Genomic DNA, 13,620 nt, shown 5'->3' with positions numbered 1-13,620 from the left:
GGGGTCCTCCTGACTATCTGCCTCATCAACATCAGGCACATTTCTCTTCTTGGGGAAATATTTTAGCACATTCATCTGAAAATGCAGTCAGCAATATTTTAATACTTAGCTTGTGTAAACATCGTTGACAGTTATTTTAAAATTATTGATGTTTATTGAACGTTACCAGTATTATGATTGACTGAGTTCACTAATGTTAATGTTAGGTTAGCTGGACCATTATTTCATGATATATTAATAATAATTATTAACTAGAGACATAGAGAACTATGTCACATTGCGAATGTTCTTATGAACTGTAAATTCTATCTGTCTAACATTAGTTAGATAAATCCACCTTTCTCTCACTTCTCTCCTCTCTGTCTTTTTCTCTTGTTTCTATTTCCCTTTCATTGGGCATATAGGCCATTAGATGTCCGACCAGTTCGGGTGTTTGCACGGATGCATCTTGTTACACATCTCCACTTCCTGTATCTTTCATTTCATATTGAAAACCCTCTGCAGAGTCATGTAATTGCAACTTCACGATATTTCATAAAATTCTGAAGCAGCAGCAGCAATAATTTTGCAGCCACTCCAAAGTGTACTAAGCAGAAATTTATACCTCAGACGAACAATGGCGGGTTTTTGGTGGATAGGGCTTTTCCTGTGGTTTATATGTGTATATATATGTGGGACGGGGTTAGCCAATGAAACGGAATAACAGGGCTCACCTGACCACCACTTCTGAGAGGGTCATTGACACAGCAATCCTGCAGTACCCTTTACCCTAAGCCATGGTGCGGAAACAAGGACTACAAGTTAATGGTTAACTGGTTTACGTCATTGCCTTACTATACTTCACTGCTATATGCCTTGGAAGAAAGGAAGGTGAAAAGAAAGGGGGAGAGCAGTGGTGGGAGGGGGGGGTAATGTGCTATTTCCTTGACCAACCACATCATTTCATCCCCCAGTAATTTTTGATGACATTTGTAGCTGAAGCCATTTACATCCGGCAGCTCTAACTTTAGTGGCAAATTCCATTGGAGTTTATTGCGCTTGTGGGATGCTGACGGCGCTTTCCCACGGGCTTCTGCAGCACACGCAGCATGCACTTTGATGAGTGTGTCAAAGCTGAGGCTGCCATCCGCACGGTGGGGGGCTTTTCACGCTTGCCTGCTGTTCAGAGTAGTAGTGCGGCTGATTGGCGATGACCATCAGTCATCCGCATCACAGGGCCCTGCCAGGCAAGCGGTGAAAATGATTCCCCAGCCATCTTAGATACCCGCTGCTCTGGAAGGAGGCGGGACGTTTAAAGCCTTTTGTTTGTTCAATTCTCTGTTAAACTCCGGTGTGATTCAAGTGTTTGAATGTGACCCCACTTGTGGATTTTGGGTGAGCTTTGCCCCACTTGGAGGAGCAGGCAGCCACAAAGTTTCACCTCTGTCTGTCATCTTCCATGTGCAGAACCAGAAAGACACACAACAGATTTAAATGGTCTCTGGGGCCTGTTATCATGACCTGTTTTTCACTATTTATAGACACAAGAATAGCCTGAAGCTGTTGGTGTTATTAGCATGACAAATAGTATAGCACTTAAGAGTTGTTCAATTCCCGATCTATAACAGGTCCTATTTGGGCTGAATCAGTGTGACCACCTGCACCAAACGCAGCTGTGGTCAAGCAGGAGTGCTTGGACCCGCACCAGAGTCTCACAGTAACTGCCCTGCCTCTGGCTCTTAAATAGCAGAGCCATATCTGCTCCATCCCCTCAGCACCCTGCTCGGTGTTCTGGAATCTTCCCTTAGCAGTCTACTCATTCTGCAGCAGATCACCCACTGCTCGCAGTACCTAGCATCCTGTCCTGCTTGTGCCCGTCCTGCCTGTACATTGAGTTTGTATGATTGAGTGACAGCGGTCCTTCCCACAGGTGTCCCCCACCTGTAACGACTCCTCGGCAGGGAAGGAGCTGCGCAGAAGCAGGCGAAGCCGCATCCCGGACAAGCCCAACTACTCACTCAACCTGTGGAGCATCATGAAGAACTGCATCGGCAAGGAGCTCTCCAAGATCCCCATGCCCGTGAGTCAGCTTCCCCGAATCGCCGCTCTTATTGGCAGAGAGCCAGGAACCGTGATGCATTCTGGGTATAAATGACCTGCCGCTGCCCACCTCTCCGCAGGTGAACTTCAACGAGCCACTGTCCATGCTGCAGCGGCTGACGGAAGACCTGGAGTACCACGAGCTGCTGGACAAGGCGGCGCGCTGTGACAGCTCCCTGGAGCAGATGTGCTATGTGGCGGCCTTCTCTGTGTCCTCCTACTCCACCACTGTGCATCGCACAGCCAAGCCCTTCAACCCGCTACTGGGGGAGACCTATGAGCTGGACCGGCTGGAAGAGTATGGCTATCGCTCCCTCTGTGAGCAGGTGAAGCTGGGGCTGACTGGGGGGGGTCACAGAAAAATAAGTCAATGTTTATTTATCAAATGCACAACAGTACACCAAGCGGTGCTAGAATGATGGAATAAATGATGGAAATATGCAAAGAATATAAGAATAAGGTGTGCAGATTGAATGTCTGGCTGGCACGCATAAGGAGAGACCCAATTCTTTATGATGAAAACACCAGGCAGTTTTATTCTGAGCTCAGTCAATATCTTGGTTGATCCATTTCTTATGTATCCAGTCCAGTTGTGGTTGACCAGAAACAAATCCATACTCAAAGATGCAGAATCATATAGGCATAAACTGTACATGTGCGTAACAGGTGTAATGAGAGTCACAAGGAGAGCTAGAGGCAGACGCTTGGTGGAGTTGCTGAACCTAAGCCCCCCGGTGCACTTTGATATGCCTCCTTAGGTTAGCCACCACCCCCCAGCGGCGGCCCACCACGTGCAGTCACTGCGTGGCTGGTCACTGTGGCAGGAGATTACCATCAGCAGCAAGTTCCGTGGAAAATACCTGTCCATCATGCCTCTGGGTAAGGCTGCCGTGTCAGCAGGGCATCTCCATGGTAACTCTGTCTTGTTGGCCTTACACTTCTACACATAGTAGTAATTTAGTGTCCACCATGATGGATTCTGATGAAATGTAAACAAATTCACGCTGCATCCTAGGCTGAATAAATATGGCCCTAAATAAAGTTAACGTAAATGTCTCGTGAACTTTTTAAAATAAAAACTGCTACTTTTATCACACTTTCGTTATATATTGATTTACTCTTCACACACAACTTGGACATTAATTGAGCAGTAATCCATTCAATTATGAAAAAAATCCCCATTCTCACAACCTGGGTTAGTAATAAAAATGTGGGTGCAGTCAATAGCTCTCCCATACAATCCAGCTGTTTTCTCCCTCCTTGGTTCAGAATGAATGTACTGATCCTTTAACACATGCAGTTGCCTTTTATACGCTGCTGACAATTCTGCAGACTGTGGACTTCCAAAAAGATCCCTATAGCAATTCCCTATAGCATAAAAACGCAAAGCTATTAGGAGCTGGAGAAGTGGAGGTACAGCAGAGTTCCTGTCACTTCCATGCTTAACAGCTGGTCCAACCTTCCCATTGAGGTATATGACAGACTCTTTTGTAAATCTATACCACTGGAAAAACTCACTATTGTTATAAAATGCACTTGATTTTAACCTGTCTTGAATTTTCCTGCAACGAAGAAATGCAGCCATGTTGTCTGAAACTGAAACAGACCTAACATAAACCTCCACAAGGAGTGGTTTAAATATGACTGCTAATCCAGCTTTATGCTAGGTTTAAATTCACTGGTACAACACACTTGAATTTAAACTAAGTTTAAGTTGAAATGAAACTGAGATTGCCAAAGGTTTAGATTTAACCAGGATTAACTGTAAACTATATTTAAACTAGATTTAAATTTTGGTGCAACAGGGTTAGTAGATCAATCTTGATTTCATCCAGTTAAATCATGTTGGTGCAACCCAGTCTCCCGAAGTAACTTACATAACATACAAACAGGTATTCTGGATAATTAACTGGGCCAATTCAGATGATTTTTGGATCTAACAGCAGGAATCTCTATTCCTCACCAGTGTACTGCTTGGCGCCATTAAAATGGCCCACTGAGCAACATGATTGACATCCTGCTGACAGATTGTGCTTTTAATCAGAGGAGCAGCAACCAGGACCAATAACAGTCTCTGTATGAGGTGTTGACTTTATTATTGCAGCTGGGGGAGCAGTGTATTCTGGGAGAGAGGTACTTTTTCAGTGCTGTGTGTGAAGATGGTGCTGTGACTGCAAGCCCTCTGAGAATGGGGTCTGTAATATTAACCTCCCATGCTGACAGGTGGCATAAAATGGAACGATGTCACCCTGCCGGATGTCATTTTCTTGAGTTCTCCATCAGGCTAAATCGATTCATGCCCCCACGGCCGATCTAAATTTCATTGAAAAGATGATTTGACCAAAGAAGCATTCACATGGATTGTGGGATGACTCAGCGTTGTAAAGGTGGGGTTTTATGTGATCCTACACCCATCCGTACGAGTCTCAGCCGAGAAGCTCCCAGTCCCTCTTCCACCGACTTGCCCCCACACACCTTCTCATCAATGTTTCCGCATTAGGGATGCACTCGCCCCTGGAAGACTCTAATCTTACATTTAGATGGTTTGTTTTAATTGGAGACTGATTAACACTGATACACTAAGTGAGGTGACTTATCCAGTTAACCAATTACTCTACTGCAGTAATTAAGAGCCCAGACTGGCATTACACCCCCCAGGACGGACATTGTGCAGCCTTGTTGTCTGACATTTGAAGCTCTTTTGGTTTGTATTTGCTCATGTTTTTATATTTTTTGTGAAAGCGGCTTAATCACCTTCCTCTCTGCAGGCGCCATCCACCTGCAGTTCCACGCCTCGGGGAACCACTACGTGTGGCATAAGGTCACATCCACTGTGCACAACATCATCGTGGGGAAACTGTGGATTGACCAGGTCTGAGCCATCCCTGTGCCCTCTCCTGCTCCTCATACATGCTCCTCAAACTTTCCTGTCACACTTCTCACACGGTCCTTTCATGCACCTCACACACACCTCACACGCTCCTGACATTCAACTCACACACTCTTCTCATGTACAATCCTACCATCTCTCTCCTCTTCAGTCTAGCTGGGCACCAGTTGCCCATAAAAAGTCATCTGCGTCTCTTTGGATTTACCCCACTTTCATTTCCAAAAATATCCCCTCCTTGCCAAAGGAGCAGTGCAGCTGACACAATTAGAGCTGCTGGTCCACAGGGGGCCCCGCATGTGTGATTGCCCACCCCTTTCCCATGACTGCAAACTGCCCCCCACTTCTGGCCAGCCTCTTAAATTAACCACTGCCAGACTCCTGGGAGCTTTCATTTTAGTAACTGTTTGCTTGGTTGGACTGTGGGGGTCTCATTCACCCCATCACTGTGCTTTGGAGTCACTGACTTTCCTTGCTTGCCCACTGTCTGTCGCTCTCTGACTTTTTTTCCATCACTCTGTCGCTCACCATCCCTCTCTTTCAATCCCTCCATCATCTGTGTACCATTCAGTGACCCATTTCTTTTTCTTTCTTTCATTTCTAAAAATCTCCTTTTCTCCCCCTGTCTCCTTCTCTCTGCAGTCGGGGGACATCGACATCGTCAACCACAAGACCAAAGAGACCTGTCAGCTCAAATTCTCCCCGTACAGCTATTTCTCTCGGGATGTCCCACGCAAGGTGAGCCTGGACCTTTGGAGAGGAGCAGCTTCCCACTATAATTGGAGTAATTGGTTAGTCACAAAGGTAGCCCAGACCTTACGGTGCAGCATTTGTAATGTACCAGAAATTAATTGCTTTGGTAGTGATGCCCTCTACTGGTCAATATGATATTTCCTGTTCAAACAACAGTTGAGTGTTTAAATGAATTGATTAGCTAGTGTGAATTTGCATTGTCCAGTTTGGCTGTCCGCTCATTGCCAGGTCACGGGCATGGTGATGGACACCGACAGCCAGGCACACTACATTCTCTCCGGCACGTGGGACGACAAGATGGAGAGCGCTAAGATTGTGCAGAGCAGCCGTGGTAACAGCGGCTCCGAGGGCAAGCAGAAGACCGTCTACCAGACCCTGACACCCAAGCTGCTCTGGAAGAAGTACCCCCTGCCGTACGTACCCCCTCCTCCATGCATCTGGCATCACCGACTGCCCTGGCCAGGCCTGAGTCTTCAATGTGCAACCACAGCCATGATCCGCACCAGTCGGTCTCGCTGCAAAGTCCCCTTGGTAACGGAGGTCAGCTGATGGCATTGGTGTTGCCAGTTTTAATGATCTTGAGTTAACCAGATCCCAGATAAAGCGGAGCACTCCCTCAGGAAAGCTGTAAGAAGCCACTGAAATGAGGGCTTTATCATTGCAGTTATAAGTGGCATTACTACTGAAGTACAGCAAGGTTTTCATGGGACCTGCATGAAGTTGGCCCCCCATATGTTTCAGATTTCAACCAAACTGGTCTCAATCGTATGTGCCGCGTTTGTGCCGGATTGTGCCTTTAAAATTTTTGTTTGTGCTGTTTTAGTTTCTGAGATATAAATGTGTGTTTACATTGTGACGTCATCAGCGTGAAGTTGGCCCCCCATTTGCGTCAGATTTCCACCAGACCGATCGCAATCGTGTGTGCTGGTTTGTGCCGTTAAAACTATCCTTTGTGCTGCTTTAGTTTCCGAGATATTAATGTTTGTTTACATGGTCACGTGACACCAGCGTGAAGTTAGCCCCCCATTTGTGTCTGATTTCCACCAAACCGATCGCAATCGTATGTGCTGCGTTTGTGCTGGTTTGTGCCGTTAAAACTGTCCTTTGTGCTGCTTTAGTTTCCGAGATATTAATGTTGTTTACATGGTCACGTGACACCAGCGTGAAGTTAGCCCCCCATTTGTGTCTGATTTCCACCAAACCGATCGCAATCGTATGTACTGCGTTTGTGCTGGTTTGTGCCGTTAAAACTGTCTTTTGTGCTGCTTTAGTTTGAGATATTAATGTTTGAAATGTTGTCCCCCCTCCCATTTGCGTCTGATTTCGACCAAACCGATCGCAATAGTTTGTGCCGTTTGAAAGTTGTCTGTATTGTTATTTTTCTGAGTTATATCTCTTAGTTTATGCCTTAGTTTAAGCGGCACAAACGCGGCACATACGATTGAGACCAGTTTGGTTGAAATCTGAAACATATGGGGGGCCAACTTCACGCAGGTTTTCATGGGGTGGGCGATGGGGGCTATCAGAGTAATAAAGGGTAATATTACAGAAAAATGGCAGGTAATATGGTTCTCTGGTGATCGCTCTGTCCACTCTCCTCAATTTAGGGAGAACGCAGAACAGATGTACTACTTCTCCTCACTGGCGCTGACGCTGAATGAGCCCGAGGAGAGTATGGGGCCCACGGACAGCCGCCTGCGGCCCGACCAGCGTCTCATGGAGGCCGGCCGCTGGGACGAGGCCAACGTGGAGAAGCAGCGGCTGGAGGAGAAGCAGCGGGCCGTCAGGAGGAGGAGGGAGGCCGAGGCCAACAGTGCACTCGAGGAGGGTAAGGCGGGCCAGGCAAGAGCTTAGTAACGTACAGAAAGAGCAGTAAGGTCAGCGATAATAATGAGTATAGTGCAGAGATGGACAGTAAAGGCCCCAAAATATAGCCCCATCTGCTACAATGAGCCACAAACGTAGGTCTCCCGAGGACACATTCCTCTAACAATCACAGAACTGCAAAATAACAGCTGGCTGATGGCCATGCCTGACCTCAGCTCATTTCTGCCAGCTTAGACTGACATCAAGCTTTCACTTTGCAAGGGCCCATAGATAATCCTGACAGTCAGGAGATTGGCGTGTGTTTGATAACAGTTTACAGACAAACATACAAAAAGGTGAAGAATGCCCGTGACGTGTCGATTTGGTTGGTCGGCTACGCTCTTGGATCTGCATGGAAATTGTCCGCCTCCAATCTCATGTCCTGCAGGCATGGAAGCTTGCAGCTGGGAAGTGTCTCATGTGCAGTGTAGCGGACAGCCAAGGTTGTCTTTGGTGCCTCTAGCATTTGACTTTCACTTTAAAAGCCACAGTCCGCTTCTGGGAGGGAGAGAGAGGTTAAAACAGGGTCTTTTTTTACCAGCACATTTCGTTCTGCACCTCCAGCAGTACTGTGGGTTTGCTCTTAGAGCATTCCTGCTTAGCAGACCAGGGCTGGGCTCGCGTCCACCATGTCTCAGGCAGACCCATTCTGTGCTGACACTCTGGCGTGGCAGTACTGGGTCTGCTAATGTGGATCTGCAGGTTGGATCTCTTTAGATTATGTCTTCAGTGCCCTGTAGCACACCCACTATATCCCCTGGGATTTCAACTGTATTTTTACCAACCTCGGCAGCTAGCGGTAGCAGTGTCATGATGATATAAGCTGTTTTAGGGTCCCTGTACAAAGCTGACACTGCCTACCCCCCCAGCCCGATAGTAACTGTATCGCTCCTCTCCTAGGCCGTGAGTACGAGGGCTACGAGCCTGTCTGGTTCAAGAAGAGGACGGATCCCGCCACCGGGGAGGCCAGCTTTGTTTACGCTGGCGGCTACTGGGAGGCCAAGGAAAAACAGGACTGGAGTCGATGCCCTCAGATCTTCTGAGCTCCCCCCGCCCCCCAACATTACCGTCCCCTCCCCTACTGAATGCTATGGACTGGGTCGTCACCAGTAGCGGGAAGGCGGGGTCTCTCTACCGTGAATGGACATATATGTCAGATATATATATGTGCGCCAAACTTTCGCTGTCAAACTGGAGACCAGGAGGGGGCGCCCCTATATGACCTTTTAGTGACTCTGCAACAGGCTCATGTTTTACAGACGTGTGCCCGCGCACGGATTGGGGTTCTGACTCTCGGAGCAAAGCTTATTCTGTCTGGGACATGGCCCGCCGAAGCTTCCAGAAGATCAGGTACTTCACTGTGTGTATTTCCCACACTGCACCACTTTGTGCAGCACTGCGCAGGCTGCAAAGTCCCACTTTAGCTCAAGCAAGTTTGCAGTGTGTTGCTGAAGACTAATTGAAGCCAAGCCACAACTGGTCCTGCTTCGCCCTTGCCAGTGTGCAGTGGGAGGGTGGGCCTGCTGTTCACTGACGGAAGAGGCATGGTAAACCAAAAAAGGGATTTAACATTTTAGCCTTTTTGTATGTCTTCCACAAATGGAATATGATCGGGATCTGAGCCTGCCCAACTTGAGGAGCTCAAGATTATTATTATTTTTTTTTTTTAAGTACTAGGGTTTGCTGTTGTGGATGATGTTACTAAACTTGCTGAGAACAAACAGGTAAAATGTGACCCCCCCCAATAATTTCTTCTCTACGTCATGCCCTAAACAAACCACTCAAACTGAAGATCCCAGCCCCCTCTCTGCACCCCTCCCCCAACCTCCTTCAAAAGGATGGTTCCACCCTTCATAGTAGGTTTATTTGTGATGGTTGCCATGGCTTTAGACTATGTCACAACTGTAGTATGAAATTCAAAGCTCATATTTCAGAACTATTTACCTGCTTTATTTTACATTGTAACAACGATAGTAACAAGATGCTAATGAAGTGGATTACCTTGGTACAATCCAGTTATTTTACCCATCATGAGAAATGAAGTACTAATTTTAAATAATAGTGGCCAAGGTTAACATATATTGTATTTTTATGCACCTATGTGCATATATTTTTACAAAAAATATTTAATCTTTTTGCCCATCTTGTACGTATAATCATGTAAAAATGTGTGTCAAATATTTTCCCAAGCAGGAAATTAACTGTAATTTGTAACTTTCTCTGAACCTTCCTTGAAACTTTAGACTGGTCACCAACACTAACACAGTATTACTTACCCAAGGTGCCACTGACCCTGGTCACCACTGAGGAAGCTATAGCTAACCAGTCCTAAGAAGGTGATTTGAAAAAGTCACAACCATATTACCTGTCGAGTGATTGAGTGTGTACGTGTGTGCTTGTGCGCGTGTGTGTATAAACCCGCTTTGATCCATTTTATCCCCTTTGGCATCATGATACTTGATGGCCATAAAAAAGATACTAATATACACCGTATATAGATTGAATCCGCTTTTTTAACAAATTGAAGTGTAAATTATAAATGTAAATTGACTTAAGATTGGCTTACTTGGTTGGAAGTAAAGTTTGGGTGTCACATGTATTTCATTGCATTTAAAATGATCTGCAGTTATTACACTAGTGAGTTGGGCTTTCATTTAGTGAGACATGATAAGCACGTGAATGAAAAACAGGTGAATGGAGACCAACCCGAAGAGAGACAATATAGTTACTGACATCTGTCTGTGACAAGATAAAGGAAACAGATACTGAAAAACACTCAGGTGTGACCTCACCTTAATCTGTCTGTCTTGCTTGATGAAATACCACCCTGTGTTTACATGTTGGTTTCTTTTATTATAAATTTGCGATATAGATTGAGGAGGGTTTTTTGTTTAGAATGCCTGTCTGGCTGCGCATTAATTGTGAGTTTTGTGTTCATTTCAGTTCAGTTCGGTACTCAAGCACATCACACTAAATAAGATCCTGACAGATAAACCACAGAGAGAACTGCATACAATTTGTAGTGTTATAGAATAGGAACTTATCAAAATGAAATAGGATGATGTTTTTGTAAAATTAGTTTCCTTTCTTTAAAGTAAGCAAACCACAATCAGCATAATCTTCTGTGCTATTTGTACATACCTAATAAATATCTTACCAGAAGGGTGTTTGGTCATGCCCTTGAGGTTTTTACAGGTTTTCACTGTGTACCAATGCTCAGTTAAATGAGAAATCTCATTTTGACAGAAAATAACTTTTGAGTAAGAAGTACCAGACTGGTTAGTTTGGTGTTTTATCTTAAGTTCAGACGTCCACATTGCTCTCTGTGGAAATGCCCCTTAACTGAGCATCGAGGCAAAAAGGAAACATCGTAGCCCCAGACCGTGACCGCACACCCTCCTCTTAACAGTATGTGGTGTGCTACTGTCAGGGATGGATGTAACTTACAAAGATAATTTACTTTTTCAATGTATTAAATTTTAATACTAAACCTTTGGGGAAAATGTCATTTCAAACACACGTTTGTGTGTATGTATGTATGTATGTATGTGTGTGTGTGTGTGTGTGTGTGTGTGTGTGTGTGTGTGTGTGTGTGTGTGTGTATATATATATATATATATATATATATATATATATATATATATATATATATATATATATATAAAAATTAAAATCAATTATTTCAGAGTAGCTTTAGGAGGGGAGCCGATGGGGGGGCTGTACCGGCGGACTGCCCTCCGGTGACCGCAGTCAAAGTGGCTGCTAACATGCGCTGTCTTCTCCAGGCCCTGTGAGACCGGCAAAGGCGAGTCGGATGTAATTTATTTCGCCCTCTGTTCAGATTGCTTGTTTTTTGTTCTTTTAAATTTTGGTTTATTTCCCGTTCTTGTTGAGGATGTCGTGCTTTGAGTGTCTGTGAGTTTGCGTGTGAGTTTGCGTGTGCCTTAGGCTATACACAGTGCTTACTTTCCTTTCCGACATGACTGGATTGAAACGGGAAAGAAATGATGACGGCACTGTGGCCCGTCTGAATGCAATCCCAGACCTGCCTCAACCACCGATCACACACGTGGTTCATAGTGAAGCGAGGCCGTAGTTACGAGGCCTGAGCCGCCCCCTCACACCTGAACTGCGGACGCCTGGTTAACCCGCAAAGCCGATAACCGACATGCTTCTCATACGAGGCCGTTTCTTCCTCTTCTTTTTTTTAAATTATTTTTCGTTAATTTATACACATGTAATGTCTTACGAAAAAAGATCCAACAGTGATTTAAAATGAGAAAATAAAGCCTTTGTTGAATCTGTTGGTGATCCTGTGTGTTTGTGGCATGGTCTCTGAAATTTACAGTGCCTGTGGACATGGAGCTGTCATGACCTGCTCGTCTGATCCTCCTGTGTGCCACGCCCCCCTCGTTACCTCGTGTTAATTCCTGATTGTGATCACCTGTTGCCTGTTATTTTCGGCTTGTCCTGTGTATTTAGTCTGCGTCTCAGTCCGTTTTCCCCAGATCAGTCATTGATGTTCGTCGCCGTCTGACCTGTTCGTCTGAATAAACCCGTTTACTTCTTGGATTCTCGTCTGCCTGCCTTGTATTTCCCCACTTCCTGCCTGCCTATCTACCACGGTCACAACAGAATGACTGATCTCTCCAAAGACGCACAGCGGCGGACCGAAGATCGACGCAAACCAGTGTAGGACGCTATCCCACGAGTCCCGCGGGCTCTTAAAGGGGCAACACCTGCTCTTATGGTGCCAACCCTGGCAGCAAACATTGATATCCCTGACCCGCCTGTTCTGCCTGTGCTTCCCGTTCCTGACCTGCCTGTCCCGGCAGCTACCGCGCCGCCCCCTGCTGGCCCAGAGTCGGCAGTTCCTGCATCGCCCATGCCTGAGGTACAGGCACCGCCTATTGCTCCGCCCACTGTTCTGCCCAAGCCTCCACTCGTTGCTGCGCCCAAGGCTCCTGTTGCGGCTCCGCCTCCGCCTGCTGTGCCGCCTGCAGATCCGCCCGCGCGCGAGGCTTCTGCTGCGCCGCCTGTAGCTCTACCTGAGGCCCCGCCTCTGGCTGCTGCTCCGCCCCCTGCAGCGCCCGAGGTCCTGGCTCCCCCCGTGCCTGTGACTCCAGCCCCTGTGCCTGTGACCCCGGTCCATGTCCCCGAGGAGGTCCCGGACTTCCCGACCATCACTCCTTTCTCCTTGGAGGAGGAGCTTGAGTGGGACCTCTCTGGGACCTCCCTCATGACTCCTCTGCCTTCGCCCCAGCGAGGTCGATCCCAGCCTGAACCACGCCTTTCAGTGTCCTGAAACGGCAGGGGACACCTCCGCAGTGGTCGGGTCCCGCCCGCCCTGCCCCCTGGTTCGCCCTCGCTCTCCCCGGCTGTGGCTAGGCGGCTGCCTGCCTCCGGTCTGGCTGTCGCCTGCGGGTCCCCCTCCGGGGGCTCGTAGTCTGCCAGCGGTCCCTCCTCCGACGCCTCGTCGGCTGCTTCCGAGTTCCCCTGCCTCGACTCTTCGGTCGCCTGCGGGTCCCCCCACTGCGGCTCGGCGTCGGACGGTGCCATCGCCTGCTGCGGCTTCCCCCTCCTTCTCGCCTGCGCCGTGGTCCCCTCCGCCTTCCTCTTTGCCTCTTCCGGTGCCCCCTCCTGCTTCCTCCTTGCCTCCTTCGTCGGTCCCTTCATCTGTCTCCTTGCCCCCTTCATGGTCCCCTCTTGCTCCCTCCTCCCGGTTGCCTGCAGTCCCTCCGGCTGCCGCCCGCTGTGGCTCCCTCGAGCTCCCCTTTGTCCTCCGACCTTTCCCGTTTGTCCTCCTGTGATTGCTCCTCGTCCTTGTGTCCCTCCTGTCTCTGCTCCTCGTCCCCCTGTCATGCCTCCGTTCACTCCTGGTCCTTTTGTTCCTCCATTCTCTGTGCCTTCTGTCTCTTCCTTTCTAGTGTGCCTGTCTGCGTTTCCTGTTTTGTGTCAGGTTTGGTCTTGGCTGTTACCCCTGTTCTTGTTCTGTGTTTCTGTTCTGTTCCTGGTCCCTCATTGATGTGTTTGCT

At 47.5% G+C, this 13,620-nt stretch overlaps 1 protein-coding gene across 7 annotated transcripts in view; it reads left to right on the top strand.

Moving 5' to 3' along the window:
- Positions 1–11,889, top strand: part of osbp2b (oxysterol binding protein 2b) — a 56,331-nt gene extending 44,442 nt beyond the window's left edge. For 6 of the 7 annotated variants that reach the window (XM_023804336.2, XM_023804338.2, XM_072709066.1 and 3 more), the window contains 8 exons: positions 1,910–2,059; positions 2,160–2,405; positions 2,838–2,958; positions 4,848–4,951; positions 5,609–5,704; positions 5,948–6,132; positions 7,327–7,547; positions 8,486–11,889. In XM_023804336.2, coding sequence (XP_023660104.1) covers positions 1,910–2,059; positions 2,160–2,405; positions 2,838–2,958; positions 4,848–4,951; positions 5,609–5,704; positions 5,948–6,132; positions 7,327–7,547; positions 8,486–8,628 — 1,266 coding nt within the window. In that variant the 3' untranslated portion in view covers positions 8,629–11,889. Of the gene's footprint in view, positions 1–1,909; positions 2,060–2,159; positions 2,406–2,837; positions 2,959–4,847; positions 4,952–5,608; positions 5,705–5,924; positions 6,133–7,326; positions 7,548–8,485 lie in introns of those variants that run through there. The other variant, XM_072709067.1, reaches the window with a different exon arrangement.
- Positions 11,890–13,620: the final 1,731 nt, after the last annotated feature.

This window comes from Paramormyrops kingsleyae, chromosome 2 (assembly GCF_048594095.1).
Source record: "Paramormyrops kingsleyae isolate MSU_618 chromosome 2, PKINGS_0.4, whole genome shotgun sequence".
NCBI classification, from domain to species: domain Eukaryota; kingdom Metazoa; phylum Chordata; class Actinopteri; order Osteoglossiformes; family Mormyridae; genus Paramormyrops; species Paramormyrops kingsleyae.
This window is presented reverse-complemented; position numbering and strand designations above follow the sequence as displayed.